The 19,455-nt window shown below is 46.1% G+C and overlaps 1 protein-coding gene across 3 annotated transcripts; it reads left to right on the plus strand.

The window, feature by feature from the left end:
* Positions 1-7,035: 7,035 nt before the first annotated feature.
* On the plus strand, positions 7,036-15,495 carry cdc42ep3 (CDC42 effector protein (Rho GTPase binding) 3). Of its 3 annotated transcripts, none has more exons than XM_076974954.1 (3): positions 7,036-7,698; positions 10,646-10,815; positions 13,728-15,495. In XM_076974954.1, exon 3 carries the CDS (start codon positions 13,942-13,944, stop codon positions 14,932-14,934), a length of 993 nt encoding a protein of 330 aa, XP_076831069.1. In that variant the 5' UTR covers positions 7,036-7,698; positions 10,646-10,815; positions 13,728-13,941; the 3' UTR covers positions 14,935-15,495. The 3 variants fall into 3 exon arrangements, with proteins under 3 accessions (XP_076831069.1, XP_076831068.1, XP_076831067.1); XM_076974953.1 differs by having other exon boundaries at positions 10,661-10,815; XM_076974952.1 differs by lacking the exon at positions 10,646-10,815.
* Positions 15,496-19,455: the final 3,960 nt, after the last annotated feature.

Below are 19,455 nucleotides of genomic sequence, written 5' to 3' on the forward strand. Positions count from 1 at the left end.
GTCACAGCTTGCAGCAAACAAGTCAGGACTGATTAAGTGTATTTTAGCTATATCATCTTGTGATATCAAAGAAAGCAAGACTTGTTTGAGAGTCTTGATATAGTAAAAGCTTAATGAAGTAGGATTATTTGAGTTCCATAATACTGATCTCAGCAGGCCAACTATAACTTGCTGATCACATTTATCTCATGGCTTCTCCCCCAGCCTCCAGTCCAGCTCCAGGCAGGCTGCTCCAAACACACCCAGCTGCTCCGCATGTGCCTTGGGTTTCTGCACACGCTCAGTAAGCCTCAGTACGGCCAAAACTGAAGTATCTGTGGCATGCAACCAGCCCCCTGCATTCAAACACACACACACACACACACACACACACACACACACACACACACACACACACACACACACACACACACACACATTCTCAAGATTTTTTCTTCTTTCCTTTCAAGTGCACATTTATTCTGTGTTGTTTGCACAGTTTCCTGTATGCTGTATAACATCTGCCAAACCTAAATGTCAAAATTTGTAAAAGTTTACATTATCTAGGTGAGTTCTAAACCTGCTAATGAAAGTACACAGGGACAATGTAATGTAGTTTTAGAGCAGAAAATCACGTTGGTTGTAAAATGAGCAAACACATGGACCAAACAGATTTGGTAATTGATTACACACTGTTTTCCCCTCCCAGGCTCACGTGCATGTAGGAGTTTCAGAAATGGCTCCATTCCTGAGACGGGAGGAGAGGAATATTAAGCATTTATCCTCCTCTGTCCTAAGCGCATGATCTGGCCATTACACATGCATTCTAATTCAGGAATTTCAGACCACAGTACATTTTTAAAGGGACGTATGATATATGACACTACCTGTTGTAATAATGGAGACTTGCAGGTTGTTGGCAGTCTCTACAATAAAAGCTGTGAGGGTGGGAACTATAAACACGTTTGGACAGTTGCACGGCTGTAAATGAAGTGCTGAGCTGAGGTGAAACTGTGTAGGGATACAACCCAGCATTCAAATCAGCAGCACATGGCATGAATCTGCTGCTCTAGCACTGTAATGCCAACCAGAAGGCCCAGAACAACAATAAATAAATAAGAGACCTAGTGCTATACTGGGACTCTTAACACAGTGAACTCTTTCTGTGAGGACTGATGTAGATAACAAGACAACACATAACTGATTATAAAACTCTTGTCTCAAAGACTAAACATGCAATTTCCGGGTTTTAAGGTAATTAGAATCATTGCTGCTTTTAGCTCATAACTGTCCTGAGTAGGGAAGATACGTCAATGTAAGACATCAGTCAGCACTGTGTTCACGGCAAGACAATCTAAAAAGCCACAGATCAGTTGAGGTTTCTCATCAGAATCTCTTGGTCTATGGAATGCTATTTACTGACCACACTGATATGGAGAGGAGGACCTTCCGGATTCTCCAAAGGGAGGGACATAAAATGTCCCCATGGGAGTCTTAGTAGATGCTCATTTAGCTTTCATAGATAAAATCTACTGAGAACTGTATATGTTTCATGGGAATAAGAAGGGACTTCTATGAATTTTCAAAGACATAAAAAAATAACTAAATTCTAGTGAGCACTAGTAAAATAATCTTAAATGAATGTCATACCAGTCACTGAAATACATAGGTGTTTATCCTTTCTTTCTCCTGTACATGTAAAATGCAATTAGACTGGACCTTTACTCTCAACTGAACTGCTGATTTATCTGTGAGATAACATGAAATAAGCAAAATGCAGGCACGCAACCACGTCATGGTTGCCATGCCCACCATCCTGCTTGGTCGGCCTTGCTCTTGGTCTGCCTCACTCCACTTCTCCCATTGATCACCTTAAAGAGCCTTATATAGTCCCTGTGAGTCTTATATAGTCCCTGTGAATCATACATAGTCCCTGTGAATCTTATATAGTCCATGTGCATCCTATATAGTCCCTGTGAGTCTTATATAGTCCCTGTGAATCTTATATAGTCCCTGTGAGTCTTATATAGTCCATGTGCATATTATGTAGTCCCTGTGAGTCTTATATAGTCCCTGTGGATCTTATATAGTCCATGTGCATCTTATATAGTTCCTGTGAGTCTTATATAGTCCTTGTGAGTCTTATATAGTCTATGCACATCTTATATAGTCCCTGTGAGTTTTATATAGTCCCTGTGAATCTTATATAGTCCATGTGCATCTTATATAGTCCCTGTGAGTCTTATATAGTCCATGTGTGTCTTATATGGTCCCTGCGAGTCTTATATAGTCCATATGAGTCTTAAATAGTCCATGTGCATCTTATATAGTCACCGTGAGTCTTATATAGTCCCCGTGAGTCTTATATAGTCACTGTGAGTCTTATATAGTGCCTATAAAACTTATATACTCCCTGTAATTCCTTGAAGTCCCTGTAACAGTTATATATTCCCTGTAACTCTTATATAGTTCATGTGAGTCTTATATAGCCCCTGTGAGTCTTACATAGTCCCTGTGAATCTTATATAGTCCCTGCAAATCTCATATAGTCATTGTGCGTCTTATATAGTCTCTCTGAGTCTTAAATGGTCCCTATGTCTTATATAACCCCTGAGAGTCTTATATAACTAATGTGAGTGCTCAATGCCTTTTCAAAGAAAACCTGTTTACTTTAATCTGTATTCATGGCTGTGTTGTTCGTTTCATGTTGCACATATACTGGATGTGTAAGCAAACACTGTGTGTGCCCCACCTCCTGTGACCAAGTCTTCTCTACATGATGTCCCATTCTGCAGGTTGTATCACCACAGGCCATTGCTGCTAATGTAATGAGAAACACATTGGACTTTTAACGTTCTGGTAAAAATCAATATTATACAGTAGTCTACTCACGTCCATTTACCTTGAGAACAGCCAGCCACAGAGCTACAGCTGGTTCTCTTCTCAAAGGTCCAGAAATGTTAACTTTAACTGACATAGCTGCTTCTACATCTGCTGCTCATCTTTGGAAGGCTTCACAAAAGTTATGACTCTGTGTTTGCCTGTTACACAACCTTGCACTCAGGAGATTATTTTGCAAAATTACAATAGTAAACTACAATATTTTTGCACACTGACTATCAACTCGTACTGTAGTTCACTTCTAAACTCTCCCAGCTGTTTGTCTTTGGGGTGGGAGTTGGGTCAAACCTCTGGGTTGGCCTCCGCGCGACGCCCTCTCTCTGGTTCCTCTGCCCTGTACCACTCTCACTCTGTAATAAGGCCCAAGCTGCAGTGCTCCTTCTTAGAGAAGAAATAGCTCTGTGGTCACCCTCTGGGGCAACTCTGGGCTGGTCCAATTGCCTGACCGCAATCTGATTACAAGATTGTCATTGGTCTGCGGAAGAGGTTCCCAGAATTCTTTGGAGAGTGTTCAATCCCACCATAATTGGACTTTTTCCTCATTTACTCTCAAGCGGAAGTGTGCCAGACTTCATGGTGTCATCGCACAATTTAACGCAACAGCTATTGAAAAGCCCCTGTTTTATCATCCCTCTGTCACAGTCACCCATCACTTCCTCCGTCTCCAGTCCACATGCTCATGAAGAAACCAGAATAATTCCTCAACTTATAATGGCCATGTTTTATAAGCCTTTGCAGTTTGGAAAACCCCATTTCTTCTGTATTGACAATGGGGCTTCATCCCCCTCCCCTCTCTTCCATTTCCTAACAAGAGAGCTCTGTGCTCTTCTCAGTAAGGCCTTCCAAAGGGGACTTCATCTGGACCTTCATCCAGCAGAGAAACAGTGCCACGGAGGCATTACAGTTCCATGTCGCTGACCTCTCTGAGGATGACATCGTATCATCTGCATTCAGTAGAGCCAGACGTTTTTCTATGTGTCTGCAGTCAGCTGGACGTTTGGTCAGATCTTAAGGAGGTTTTCTTCCAGGAACCACACCACATGGTTTGGGGATGATGGTGGCTAGAGCTCTCAGTCACTAATGACATGAGACTTCAAGGCTGGATTTCTGAGAGAACATAGAAAAACATTTGGCACAAGAGCATTTAATGAACACGTGTCAGAATGACGTTGACGGAGTGTCAAAATGTGAGAATTAGCTGTGAGATTCACCACATTTGATCACGAATGCAAAACTTTACAACAAGTTATAGAAACTGGTGCCACAACATTTGACTTCCATTCATCTTCAGCACGCTCACAGTACAAGAAAACACTGATGCTAATGAGATGACATGTGCTCCACTCACACACACACACACACACACACACACACACACACACACACACACACACACACACACACACACACACACACACACACACACACACACACACACACACACACACAATGGTAGTGTGAGAACAGGTGTGAGCCATGGAACTAAATTTGGAATTTTAGTGGAGAAGTGCAAATTGAAGAAAGGCAGTATGACATCATCACCCACCTTTTCACTCACAAGCCCCTCTCTTTACCAAGAGAGAAAATGAAATAGAATATGAACAACAGCTTATAGATGTGGCTAAATCTGCTACTGTATTTGTTTCATGAGAATAACACATTTACTGAAGTAGCCTCACTAATTAAGAGGCAACAATTTAAATGTATTCCTTAATATTAGCATGCAACAGTCTATAATATTTTATTACCATGTGCTGCTTCATTGGGCAAATCTCACTGCTGGTTTGTCTCAGGCCTCTAGCATGGCAGTAAAGAGCAGAAGGAAGCTACTTTGACACACAGAGGAGGTAGACAAGGGCAACCAGAACATGTGTATGAAGTTCTGCCCAACCCAAATCAAAGGAAGCCGTCCCTGTACTGACATTACACAGCAGCTCCCAGATTAAAGAGCCATTTCATTATGTGAAAGACTAAGCTTACTGACAAAATTCCTGGTTTAAACTGGAGTGGAACATGACGGGATTTGCCTTGAAACATAACTTACACCAAAACACACACCAGAAATGATGTCATGCCAAAAGAAACAAGGTGTTTCTGCAGCGTGCTCAAGAGATCAGTGTCTTCTACTCAACACTGTTCGAGTTTGACAGTTGAAAAACATTCGGCATACTGAACGTTTAGCCAGCACACTGCATTCTGGGAAGTGTGTCTGCACATTCACAAGGTCCACTTGTTCTCTAATCTTGGCCAAAAACACACGTATTTCAAACCAGAAAAGTGGAGTAATTCCTTCTAAAACACCAGAACATTCGCCAAATTCCACTCCGACCCCTAAGATCTGAAACAGTGGCAGCTTTGGATGATCGAGATATTCCTGGATTTTCCTCAAAAGGTTGAACAACATTTAATAACATAATGCTCCTACTGAAAAGTTGCTAAATCTGAATCAGAGGATTGTGTCAAAAATGTTGTAGAGATGAGAAGTTCTTTTTTTCTTTGCTGGCGAAAGTTGCTCGTTGTGTGGAGCATATTTACTTGTAAAACTGGAAGACACTGCACTGGGTCCTTCCTAGACCATGTGGTGTCCACATGGATGCCTCAGTGAGATCATTTAAAGCAAGTCCACAACACCCCCCCCCCCCCCCCCAATCCCAAACCCCCACCCCATTCAGAAGTGCTGTTTAGATGTTGCTAAATTATGGCTGTTTCACTTAATTAGTGGGTGGCTTAGGTTTAGCTCAGCAGACCCAGGAACAACATCCAAGCCTGAAAAGGCACAGTCAAACACTCTTGCATCGCCCCTCACACGAGGAAACGCAGCTGAGAAGGCAGGGAATGGGTCATGAAGTCTGCTGAAGTGTGAGGAGTCAGTGGAGAGAAAGACGAGTAGATTTATGATGGTTTTTATGAGCGTGGAGCTATGAGTGTCCTACGCTGACACTGTGGTAGCTTAACACGGGGCCTGTACGAACACGCCAGAGGCTACATGCGCAGAAGCAACCTTCCCCTCACAAAGTCACTCATTCACTCTCTTTGTCTCTGTCTCTCTCTCCCTCTCTCTCTCTCTCTCTCTCTCTCTTACTCTCACACACACACACACGCACGCATGCACACACACACACACATTCTTGTATTACTATTATTGTGGGCATTTCTATTGGCTACTAATACTGTTTTACTGCACAAAAACAACATTAATAAAAATGATTGATATAACAATGGATTATAACAGACCGATGAAACAATAGCTCGATTGACCAGTAGACAGATCGATTCAACCAGACTCACTTGAATAAGATGCGTATGCACACACACGCACACACACACACACACACACACACACACACACACACACACACACACACACACACACACAGAAGAATCTAAAACAGGCAGATGCTCCCCTACTCCTTCTCTTCCCACATAATGTGATAACACTGCAGCAACTGCAGTTGCCAAGGAAACCTGCATTATGGAAAATGTGTAAAGCAAGGAGAATCCACTGGCGTGTAGCTTCTACAGGATGTCTTTCAGAGCACTCAGACATGGAGATTTACGGCACACTCACTCTGTGGATGTGTTTGTCCTTTAACTAAACCATATGTAAATCTAAAGGGTTCCCTTTAGGAAAGCTTACTGATACGGTGCTGTACATGTTGTCTGAGGAGTGATTTACATCTGTCTCGTGGTTATGAAGAGAGATGTGCTGAGTCTGGCCAATCTGTGCTGCATCTCACACACATGGTTTAAATTGGTCCTGCTGAGCTCTTTGTCATCTCTCTCTCGCTCTCTCTCTCGCTCTCTCTCTCTCTCTCTCTCACACACACACACACTTTCTCAGTCTTTCTTTAAATCTCATTACCTTAAGTAATGAGAGATAAAGCAGATGAATATGACGCCAGATGAATCAGAGGTAAGACCTACGGAAACGCAGTGCCTGTGTGAATGTAGACTTGATGACCAAGGTGGACGAAGGAACACCCAAAACACACACTTCTAACACTGCTAGTCCCGCATGTCATCTGTTAGATTTACAATGATGGTTTTATGAAGTTGGGAGGAAGGAGTGAGGTGAGGAGAGGCAGGAGGAGATGAGGGGCGGGCAGAGAGAGAAAGAGAAGAGAGAGAGAGGGAGAGAGGGAAGAATGAGAATGAGTGTGGGAGAGGAGGAGAGAAGCAGAGATTCAGGGGCTCTATTTGTTCAAGGGGCTATTCAAACATCCCTCTGGTATAAGAAAGCAAGAGTGTGGAGTGTTGTTATATTGTCACAGAACTGTACCAAGAGCTTAGCGATTGCTCCACGCAGCTCTTTAGCACCAGACACGTCCAACCTGGAGGAAGCAGCATCTCGGCTGGGCTTAATTCCCACGAGTAGGTCGCCGAGACGGGCCAGACGATTTCAGGCGAGCTGCCTACAAACTGGACTGACGATTGGGCAGACGGACAGGGGCAGGTGCGGCAGGAGGAGAGAGGAGGAGGAGATTTCTCCCTGAGTAGAACGGAGAAGAGACGAGCTGCACACAGCTCCACAGAGGAATTCTTAACCAGCTGCCCGGCAGACGTTCTGACTGTGAATAAAACGAACCCTCGAGGGCAGAGAGAGAGAGAGAGAGAGAGCAAGAGAGACACCAGAAGAAAGAGAGAGAGAGAGAGAGAGACAGAAGAGACAGAGAGAGACAAGAAGAGAGAAACAGAGCAAGAAACTGCAACACACTGCACCACCCAGAAGTTGTGTCTAATCTTTGGAACGCATTTTTCGAAAACAAGCCAGAGCACAAGAGGAACAGAGAAATTACTCTTCAGAAGATCCATAAACAGGTAAATGCAGAGCAGCTGGGGGCAAGAGGAATGCCAAACGCTGTATTAATGAGATGAAAATTGAACTGTATATCTGTTTTTCTTATTCATGTCTTTCTAATTTAGATCTGTTTAATCTAATACATCTTTGATTTTGTTAGACTGAGTAAAGACTTGATATATGCATATATGATATATGATATATATATATATATATATATATATATATATATATATATATATATATATATATATATATATAGAGAGAGAGAGAGAGAGAGAGAGAGAGAGAGTGAGAGAGAAAGAGAGAGAGAGAGAGATAATGATCAGATCATTCTAACATTCTAAAGATGCAGAAATCACTGAGGTTTGATCATTTTTGATTTCTTAGTTTATGCATGCAGTATGACTAATTTAGTTTGATAGATGTGCTGGGGTCTCTCAGAGCCACACACTTGCAGTGTCATGCATGTGCGGTGTGGGCACCAGAGGTCAAGCATGTGCTGAGCAAATTCCCTCACACCCCACAACAAAGGAGGAAGCAATCTGACCCCTTGCCACCATTCTCCTGCCAACACCTCCCTGCTCGTGCCGCAGGCTAACCGCTAACCACTAACCATTCACAACTGCCAGGCTGCTGTTCCATGGTAGCCAAGGGAATGTGGCCAGGCGTGGTGGCCAGGCGTGGTGGCCAGGCGTGGTGGACAGGCGTGGTGGCCAGGCGTGGTGGACAGGCGTGGTGGCCAGGCGTGGTGGCCAGGCGTGGTGGACAGGCATGGTGGCCAGGCGTGGTGGACATGCATGGTAGCCAGGCGTGGTGGACAGGCATGGTGGACAGGCGTGGTGGACATCCATGGTGGACTGGTATGGTGGTTAGGTGTGGTGGACAGGCGTGGTGGACAGGTGTGGTGGACAGGTGTGGTGGTCAGGTATGGTGTTTAGGTGTGGTGATTAGGCGTGTTGGTTAGGCGTGGTGGACAGGCGTAATGGACAGGCGTAATGGACAGACGTAATGGACAGGCGTAATGGACAGACGTAATGGACAGGCGTAATGGACAGACGTAATGGACAGGCGTAATGGACAGGCGTAGCTTTCGGTCTCACACTCTGCTCTTACAGCACCACTACCATGTTTATCAGGCCCCTTATTCAGTCAGCACCACCCTGGTTGAGGAATCCACACACTCCACCCTGCATTTCTCCAGCAGCCCTGGAACCTTCTGGCACCTAGAACTTCTGAGGAAGCACCTAGACCACAGTGTAATTAAGGTTGCCTTCATAGCAATCTGCAAAGCCAAGCTGGAGGAACAGACAGCAAGGGTTTGACATCAGCCTTTAATCTCGTTCATTACAGAGAAGAGAAGGTCGTTCAGCTACCCGTGGACTCCTGGTATGTGAGGGGTTAAGGTCGAAGGTTAGCGGCATGGCCGTGCTTCCACTGCTCAGACATGCCTACCATTCAAAGCCGTGGGTTGCATACGGACAGCACAAGATCATCTCAGCACCACAGTTACTCCCGCGCGAAGCAGGAGGATCATAAATACGTTCCCCCCCCCCCCCACCCCAAAAAGGCTCCGTCTAAAAGTGGTCAGAGGGATGCGCAGAGGCCGAGGTGTCACGGGGGCCCTGAGCTGCGTCTGCCCTGGCACGGCACGTGTCTACTGCCAGGCCCACCTGTGGAGTGTCCGGCTTGCACTTGTTTAGGCTAAATCACACTCGCACCCACTCTAATAATAAGTTGACCCAAATACCCGGCACATGATTTAATTAGCCCAGGTCCCACAATTATGTTTCCATCCAGTGAGATGGGCCACCAGGAGACCTGCTCAGCCCTCTCAGTGGCCCCCTCCCCCCTCCAGCCCTATGGCCTCACCCTTCTACCCCCCACCACCCCAGTGTAAGTAAACAGCACCCTCTTAGAGGCTGGAGTGGCTCCAGGGGGACTTGGCTTGCGTTCAGGATGGGAGTTATTCAAGTGAGCTGCTGACACTCTGGCCTAAGGCATCACTCGGGCTGACTGAACCAGCATAGCACTGACATGTCACGAGAAAACGTGGGGGGCTGGAGGCTTTGAGGAGGGGGGGGGGGGGGGGGGGGGGGGGGGGGGGGGGAGGAGGACAAAAAGGCTGTTTTTGCACTGGAGTGGGCAGCCTGGCACGTCATGTCTGAATCTGATCAGGGTTTCTAGGAGTCACACTGCGGTGGAATATTTCCTTGAGTTAAATCTGCAATGAAATAAGAAGATTAGCATTAGCATCACTTCAGTAGCCCAGTGTGATGTTCTGCTAATCGCTGAAAGAGCAGCGTGTGTTGTGTTGCATCATACGTGGCCAGGCTTTGATTTTGTGGCAGCTTCATTTCCTACAGCTGTGTAGGATCACTGTGGGATTTCCAGAGGCACTGACAACATGTGTAATTATCTGATCTGATGATCTGAGATAAAACACGAGTTTCAGGTCCTGGTAACCATGGTCCTGGTGTTGCATTTACACCATGTGACATGGCATGACATCATATCCCACCTCAAAGAAGACGTCTCCACATTCTTAAGAGCATGTCCTGCAGAGACACTGCACACTGACATTACTGGCATCCTTCGTGCTGACTGTGATCTTACTTTGACTAGCCCCCTCCCGCCCCACCTGCTCCCACACAACTGTTAAGCCATTATTGACACAACCATTTCCTCATCCACAATTATTCAAGAGGTGCACATTTTTAGGACACAAGAGAGTGTGCTATTGAATTTCTGACTTGGCATGGCAGGTCCACTTCCAGGATGTGGGAGGATAATCAATAAGTGGGTCAGAGTAGTGCTGACAGTCGCAACACCCGTCCGCTGCTTCAGGACTGTAGATAGGGTTCTCTGTATCTTCACATACTTGTGTGCCTACCAGGGGCAAATGTGTGTGCGGGTCACGGTGGGTAGGATTACACTGTTGGTGTAACAACTGCTTCCTGACTGCAGCGTGCCTGTTAACAGGCAAGGTCAAACTTCAGAGAGTGTCAGGAACAGAAGAGAGGAGGAAGGTGATGACGAGGGGCTTGACAATGAAGATGGAAGGAGACCGGTGTTGTGGGATTGGGGCGAGTGCAAAATGCCGGCTGCAGAGTTTAGCTCGTGCTGCTGAGTCCCCGGTGAGCACTGCAGCACCCCGCCTTCTCTCCCCTCACTCTCCCTCCTCTCCCCTCTCCCTCCTTCCTCTCTCCTCTCTCTCCCTCCTCTCTCCTCTCCCTCCCTCCTCTCCCCTCTCTCTCCCTCCTCTCCCCTATCCCTCCTCTCGCCTATCTCTCCCTCCTCTCCCCTCTCCCTCCTTCCTCTCCCCTCTCCCTCCTTCCTCTCCCCTCTCTCTCCCTCCTCTCCCCTATCCCTCCTCTCGCCTCTCTCTCCCTCCTCTCCCCTATCCCTCCATCTCGCCTCTCTCTCCCTCCTCTCTCCCCTCTCCCTCCTTCCTCTCCCCTCTCCCTCCCTCCTCTCCCCTCCCCTCCTTCCTCTCCCCTCTCCCTCCCTCCTCTCCCCTCTCTCTCCCTCCTCTCCCCTATCCCTCCTCTCGCCTCTCTCTCCCTCCTCTCCCCTCTCCCTCCTTCCTCTCCCCTCTCCCTCCCTCCCTCTCCCCTCTCCCTCCTTCCTCTCCCCTCTCCCTCCTTCCTCTCCCCTCTCTCTCCCTCCTCTCCCCTATCCCTCCTCTCGCCTCTCTCTCCCTCCTCTCCCCTATCCCTCCTCTCGCCTCTCTCTCCCTCCTCTCCCCTCTCCCTCCTTCCTCTCCCCTCTCCCTCCCTCCTCTCCCCTCTCCCTCCTTCCTCTCCCCTCTCCCTCCCTCCTCTCCCCTCTCTCTCCCTCCTCTCCCCTATCCCTCCTCTCGCCTCTCTCTCCCTCCTCTCCCCTCTCCCTCCTTCCTCTCCCCTCTCCCTCCCTCCTCTCCCCTCTCCCTCCTTCCTCTCCCCTCTCCCTCCTTCCTCTCCCCTCTCCCTCCCTCCTCTCCCTTCTCCCTCCTCCCTCCCCCTTCCTTTATGTGCAGAGGCAGAAAACTGCTCCACCTCTATTTATCACACCATCATATAGCCTTTCAGACTTCTTTAGGTTGTGTCAACTAACATGCTATAAAACCTAAGACTTTTATTCTCCTCTCCCTCACACACACACACACACACACACACACACACACACACACACACACACACACACACACACACACATGCACACAAACACCCACACATACACATTCCTTATCTATCCATAGTGCTTGGAGTAGCTATATATAAGCCCCCTGGATGCTAGTTAAGTGAGGGTATAGCTATTTGCATTGAAATGTCTCAGCATCTAAAAATGCCTTTACAGACATATGGACCCGTTGCCTTCTGGGGTGATGCTTAAACAGAACCCACACACACACACACACACACACACACACACACAGAGAAAGAGCAGGGTAGTAGGCTGACAGAACAATGTCACTCATTCAGTGTGTATTGGGAGGAACAGAGACCATGATTGTATCATCCTGCATCACATGCTCACTGCAGTCCAGCTCCATGTTAGCTGTGATACTGTTTACCTACGTCGTCATTTGTAAGCATTTGAGCAAAGTCATGTATCCTAAGGAAATGCAATTACTGACGTCTTGTAAACAGAATCTTCTGTGCCTGCCTCCTGCAGCGTGCAGGGGAGAGTTACAGATGGAGATAATAGACCAGTGTCCTGTTCTAGAGATTTACTCCTGTTGGCTTAACTACAGTTCACTTGCAATTGCACATTCTAAACAGAAGTGGACCAAATACAGATATTCCCAAATAACGTGCGATCAGGGTGTGATATGCTGTATCATATGTACACTCCATGGCAGCGTGCTTCCAGTGAGAGCTAGCTGTTTGGCGCTGTTTGCTGTGAGTTCCTCAGGGTTGCGGCTGCTTTTCGGAGGGAGGTCTGGAGGTCTCACAGGAGGGAGTCTGGGCTCTGCTGCAGCAGGAATGTGGATGTTTTCTCACTCACACTTATTGGGGTGGACTTGGCCCAGCCACTGCCTTTGTGATAGTTTGCAGTCTGTCGGTGAGGGTCAGCATTAGAGGCTTCTCAAAAGTAAATATGTCTATAAATGGGCAAGTACTCTGCCTCTACCCTCTCTCTCTCTCTCTCTCTCTCTCTCTCTGTCCTCTCTCTCTCTCTAATCAACTCTGCCTCTCGATTGCTCTGACTCTCTCTCTCTCTCTCTCTCTCTCTCTCTCTCTCTCTCTCTCTCTCTCTGCCCCCTTTCTCTTAAGCTGTCTAAACGTACACACTCTCAATCTCTAAAAGTCTTCAACACTTAAAATCAACTCAAACTCTGTGTTTCCTCATCTTGGTTTCATCTTTTAGGTCTCGGTTTTACTCAAAAAATATAGCATTCCATGGTCCATATAAAAACAACTGGAGATGTCTTAGCAGATTATAGCAGCACTCTCTCTCTCTCTCTCTCTCTCTATCTATTTATCTCTCTCTTGCTTTCTCTCTCTGTCTCTCTCACTTTCTCTCTCTCTCTCATGGCAGAGATGTAGCTGTTTCTCCTGAGTCCTTTTCAAAACCAATCCTGCTAAAGTCTATCACCTCTCTCAGACCAATGTGGAATCCAGCTGGATCCTATCAGAACAAACCAATCAGGAGCCAGAGAGGCTTTGAGTCATCTGCAGCTTGGGCCCTCCCCCATTCACACCATTACACCATCTTATGCTGATCTGAGACCAGCCCTAAAACCCTCTGTTACTAAAATTAAAGTTCATGCATAGTTAATTCTAAATCTGTATGTGAGGGACTCTTCTATTTAAAGATGCACATGATCGGCCCCTTCTCATTTGGTACCCGTATGTGCTGATATAGGCATATCTCTACTGTCAGGGCACATGACAGGAGATGTACTTCACAAGTGACAGGTCAGGGGTGTTAGTGGTGAAAACATAGTCTATATACTGTATCTGCCATAGCAGAGCAAGAGTTTAGAATAGAATTACAATTGAGTGAAACCTGAAAAACACCAACAAAAAAATATATTGTGTTTTTCTCTCTTTCCTCTCTTTAGGTGACAGACATCTACCCATTAGGACCAAACCATTCTAAGTGACATAGAACAGATTGGGGATATTTTCACTGTAGTCGTAAGACCATCACCTCTCTGAGAATGTAAGTCCTCTCCAGTTCTGGGGAGAACTGTTGATTCTGCAGCATACAGCCACAGGGTTTGCAAGCATTTCTCTTCATCTTCTCTTCTGTCACGGATTTACTGCTCTGAGAAGATGCCTGCCAAGACTCCCATTTACCTGAAATCCAACAACAGCAAGAAAGGCAAGAAATGTCGACTAAGAGACATTCTGTCACCAGACATGATAAGCCCTCCACTAGGGGATTTTCGCCACACCATTCACATTGGGAAGGGGGGTGAGTGTGATGCCTTTGGTGACATGTCCTTTCTTCAGGGCAAGTTTGAGCTTCTGCCAGGCAAGTGTGGCATGATTCGACCTCAGTATGGAACCCATGGAGAGTTCACGAGGGCTAACAGTGCATCTGATGCCTCGTTCATTGAGACACCTTCACCTATCCTGAAGAACGCCATCTCCCTTCCAACCATCGGGGGCAGCCAAGCGCTAACGCTGCCTCTTATATCCACCACAATCTTCCCCATGACCCAGGATCCTCTTGATCACCTAGCTGTGCTGCCCACTCCTCCCGCCAGCTCCGACGGGAGAGATGACCTGGAGATCCTGAAAATGGAGACCCTCCTTCAGTCCATCACTGTTTTCAGACGTGACCCCAGCCCCGTTCCGGAAGAGGTCACAGAGAAACCTACGTTCACCATCAACCTCATCGAGAAACCGTCAGTGAAAAAAACAACTTGTCACAACAAAACACACAACACTGACAACAAGAACACAGAGAAGTTGTTAAAGTCGATGTTCATGAATGGCAGTAGCAATGAAAATGGCAACAGCAATGGGACTTGCAACAGTAGGGGCATCAGCAGCTGGAGCAATGGCTACAATCACAACAACGGCGACACGTTCTTTCAGTATGAGAGAGAGCTGGCCAGCCTCACCGGCGATTGGGCAGACAGGGATAGCGGCATGGAAGAGGGACGCATTTGTGACTTTGACTTCGAGCTCTCAAAAGGCAAGAGCATGTCGCAGGAGTCCGTGGGTCAGGTCAACGGGTCTCTGCTCTCCCTCGAACTGGACCTGGGCCCATCCATCCTGGATGACGTTCTCAACATCATGAGTAGGCCTGAATCTTGAGGAGTGCCAGGGGACAGGTGCAGAAACACAAGCGAGAGACTCGTCTGGCCAGTCGTTACACGAGGCCGGGAATATGGATGTGCTGTACTGCAGATGAACTGAAGAGGCAGGCGTGCCTAGGTTACCTTTCTCTCAGTATGTTTTTATTCCCAGCTTCAACGTCCTTTGCTTGCCTGTTGTTTTTTCTCTTCTACTGCAGGGCATAGGAAAACGTAGGCAAACTGCACATGGACTTTGTGCCTTTTATGTCACTTTTGGATCAGATCAATAATTCAGACAGTTTGAAAAGTTCCATCATGAGTGTAAACAAAACAAATACATGTTAGTGCATACTGTTGATCACTAATGCACAATGTTATATGATAATCAGCCTAATAATACTTCTTTATGAGGTGTACAGCTGTGTGAATTATTTCCAATCCTTGTCTACACTACAATCTCTTGTGCAGATATATTTATACTAAATATTTCATTACTCATGCTACACAAGCGTCAATGCAAATACTTATGTTTTTACTGTGTGGAGCTAAATATGAAATAAATGAGCAAATGAATAAATCATCCATTTTGATAAGTCCCATTCTATTTCTGCATAAATTATGCATGGAACAAAATCCTTTGGAGCAATATTTGTCAGTCCAGGAAAACATAAATCCAAGATGGAATCTGCTGGCGGAGTATCAGGTAGCCCGAGATGTAAAGCGGCCCGCCCCCTCCATATTGCCTCTGGCATGCCTCTCGCTCCCCCACGCTGCCCTGTGGTGGGCTCCAAGGTGGGCGAGCGGTCCGCCGTCTCCATGCCTCGATGCCTGCGCCATTTGTTTGCATGTTGCTGGAATGGAGAGAGGACCGGGGAGTCTTTAGCATTTCCAGCATTCCAGTGTGGCGACACGGGTACCATGGACAGGCCATAAATAAACTGCCATGGCAACGGGCCATGCCCTGTAGTCGAGGTTTTGGCTCGTAAATGCTGGCTGCTCGAGGCCAAACTTAGATCACACCCTTTGTGCTACTGCTGCTGGTGAAAAAGCCATCGAAGCAAGCAGCGCTGAGGCTTGCAGAGTCAGACAGATCTAGTGAAGACGGTTCTAGAACAAGACAGATGTAGTCCAGACTGTTCTAGAACCAGACAGATGTAGTCCAGACTGTTCTAGAACAAGACAGATGTAGCCCAGACTGTTCTAGAACCAGACAGATGTAGTCCAGACTGTTCTAGAACAAGACAGATGTAGCCCAGACTGTTCTAGAACCAGACAGATGTAGCCCAGACTGTTCTAGAACCAGACAGATGTAGCCCAGACTGTTCTAGAACCAGACAGATGTAGCCCAGACTGTTCTAGAACCAGACAGATGCACTTACTGACTGCAGCAGACCGGTGTTCTTTCTGTTCATTAGAGTTGTCGTGTTTTCAACTGATCAATGTACATCCATGAAAGTGAAAGGAAGCCGCAGTTAAGATTCATGTAGTAATGATTGTAACGGCAATCATGATGCTGGTTTTCTTTGCCCCAAAATGGGCTACATTGGAGTAGTGAGCAGACGAGAGTTCCACAGACAGATGTCAGATCTCCCTTCCTGCTGTATTAATGCTGTTGGCCTTGAGGTGAATCGGTGTAAGTAGGGGTGTCATCTTCTGAGCAACACTCCACACTCACTGCCTCGTGTTGGATTCTGGTGTGTGGAAGTTTGTGTCATGTGTGAGCCATTACAGGGGCGTGCTGCATCGTTTCGCATGCGAGGCGATCGATGTGGTTGCATTTCCTACAGTGCTCTTCCACGCAACGCAGGTCACCATGGCCGTTCTGTGCTGAAACTGTATGTCTAAGCAAAGGGGATTTAAGAGAGTTGGATTTACTAACAAATATGTCAATTATTTCATATTGAATTTTAAAAAAGTGCAAATATAGACCAAGCTCCTATAGACCTTGCTACTGAGGTAGTGGCTGTGAAATGACATAGCTTTAGGCTAATGATAGTGTTTGCTCGTGCTCGTACTTGTGTTTTAGTGAGGTAGGACTTAGCTCATTCCTTACAGCTTAAATGACTATAAACATTCTGTCGGCTGTGAGATTCAGGTTTATATTCACTTAGTGAATACAATCCTGTTTAATTCACTTGTGTTGCAAACAGACCGAAAACCCCTTTCAAGCTCTAGGAAAATCTTAGTGTGTGGACATGCAGTTTGACTGCCAGTGTCAGAACTTTAGCCCTGCATACTACATGTAGGAAACTGAAAAAGTCAGGGTGGAGGCGCTGGAGATATCTTCCTCTAAATATTTTCACATTGCTATATAGATTCATTTTCAAAACCTCACAACAACCCTCTGAAACGTTTCATCTTAATCAGGGACCTTAGAAATCTATTTATAACCCATTTCTAATGCTTCCTGCTCTTGCACTGAGTCTAGACATCTTCTCAGGAAGCAGAAAATGCCAGTGCTGACCAAGGTGCTTTATATAGCTCCATGGGTAAAAACGGCCCTGCCTTATGAGGAGACAGACAGAAGAGAGCTGTTTAACCTGCTCTCTGATGTCAGTCCAAAGAGAGGAACGTTTAAATCCATCAGCAACCACATAGTTACACAATAAACAAAACAAAGGCAGAAAGGAGGCATGACATGGTTTACCAAATTTAGCTAGGTCATATTTAGAAGAATTATACATAATGCTCTATAAAGTGTATTTGCTCCAAAAATTTGCTCGAAAATACTCTGAAATTCAGTTCACATGTAGGTTCTAGAGACCAACACAGAGCAATATTTTTATTTATTTCCTGAGTGAATTCATCTGTGACCATGAATACTGAGTTTCTAGACTGAAAGGTGTGGCAGTTTGACACAACACCTCTGCTCTGGAAAAAAACGAAAAAGGGGCAGAAACAGCGAAGTACTGAAGGAGTTACTGAAGGAGGTACTGAAGGAGTTACAGAAGGAGGTACAAAAGGAGGTACAGAAGGAGGTACAGGAGGAGGTACTGGAGGAGATACAGGAGGAGGTACTGGAGGAGGTACTGGAGGAGGTGAAGGAGATACTGGAGGAGGTACTGGAGGAGTTGAAGGAGGTGCTGAAGGATGTACTGGAAGAGGTGAAGGGGGTACTGAAGCAAGTACTGAAGGAGGTACTGAAGGAGGTACGGAATGAGGTACTGAATGAGGTACTGTAGGAGGTGAAGGAGGTATTGAAGCAGGTACTGAAGGAGGTACTGGAGGAGGTACTGAAGGAGGTACTGAAGGAGGTGAAGGAGGTACTGAAGGAGGTACTGAATGAGGTACTGGAGGAGGTACTGGAGGAAGTGAAGGAGGTACTGAAGCAGGTACTGAAGGAGGTACTGAATGAGGTACTGGAGGAGGTGAAGGAGGTACTGAAGGAGGTAATGAAGGAGGTAATGAAGGAGGTACTGGAGGAGGTGAAGGAGGTACTGAATGAGGTACTGGAGGAAGTGCTGGAGGAGGTGAAGGAAGTATACTGAAGGAGGGGTGTTTTTGAATATGCCTGACCTGTGTGTTATTCCAGTGTGCACATAACACAGGAAATAAGCAGATAGGAGGAGCAGCACATCCAGGCAGGTAAGAGGTTGGTTTTTCCTCTTTTCATATAAACCTCCTGCAGAATAATCCAAGCAAACAGAAAAGGAACAGGAAGAAAAATCCCCTGAAAGATATATTTTTCTTCACAGCCATGTTTTTGTCTGGAGTCCGTGCTGTTTTACACTGACTGGATTAGCCATGCTGAACAGAAAGCAGAGTGTAAAAACTGCAACATCCCACTCATAATGAAACTGTCAGGAAAAGATTCAGCGCAATTCAAGAGCTGAGTTTTTGCCAATTTTGTCACAGTTTCCTCAAAAGTTAAATTCAATGCATTACCTCCAAAGCATGAAGCAAGACTGAGCTGTATTAAGTCCATATGCATCATGCTGTTTACATTTTTCACCTTTCTTAAGTAGAAGGGACGTCCTCCAACTCTTTATCAATGATCAGCGTCTGGTCATTTGTGAGAAACACCATGGGCCTCCCTCTCTCCCAACAGTGACACTGACAAAGCAACCATGCTGGGTGAGTCTCGGCTGTGCTGAGAACGATTCACCCTTCAATAATATCCAAGCACCAGTGATCAAGTGTGCAGATACTGGCCACTAACGAACACAGAAGAGGGATGACGATCCTTTCATGGCAATGTACACACAGTCACATACAGCCACTGTACTGGTTGTTACACACCTATAAACTGTGTGTATAAGACTGTTATATCCAACACAGTGGCCTGTCAAGCTAACTGCAAGGTAGGTGTCATAAAGTGGGTGGTGGATGTAGATTATGTCTAATTGTTTGACAATAATATGCGAAACAAAGCAGAGTAAAAATAAACAGCATCTTCAGACTCTGTAGTGGTTTCAACACAATGGGCTGTCCTCAGAAGAACATTTCAGGCAGCACCTTAACACCGTGTAACCCTCTGAATAGTCCAAGACTTCATGAAACAACAGAGCAGTCCCCTTTCATTTCCTGGAATAAGGTGAAG

The sequence above is a fragment of the Brachyhypopomus gauderio genome, chromosome 15 (genome assembly GCF_052324685.1).
Source record: "Brachyhypopomus gauderio isolate BG-103 chromosome 15, BGAUD_0.2, whole genome shotgun sequence".
Taxonomy (NCBI): domain Eukaryota; kingdom Metazoa; phylum Chordata; class Actinopteri; order Gymnotiformes; family Hypopomidae; genus Brachyhypopomus; species Brachyhypopomus gauderio.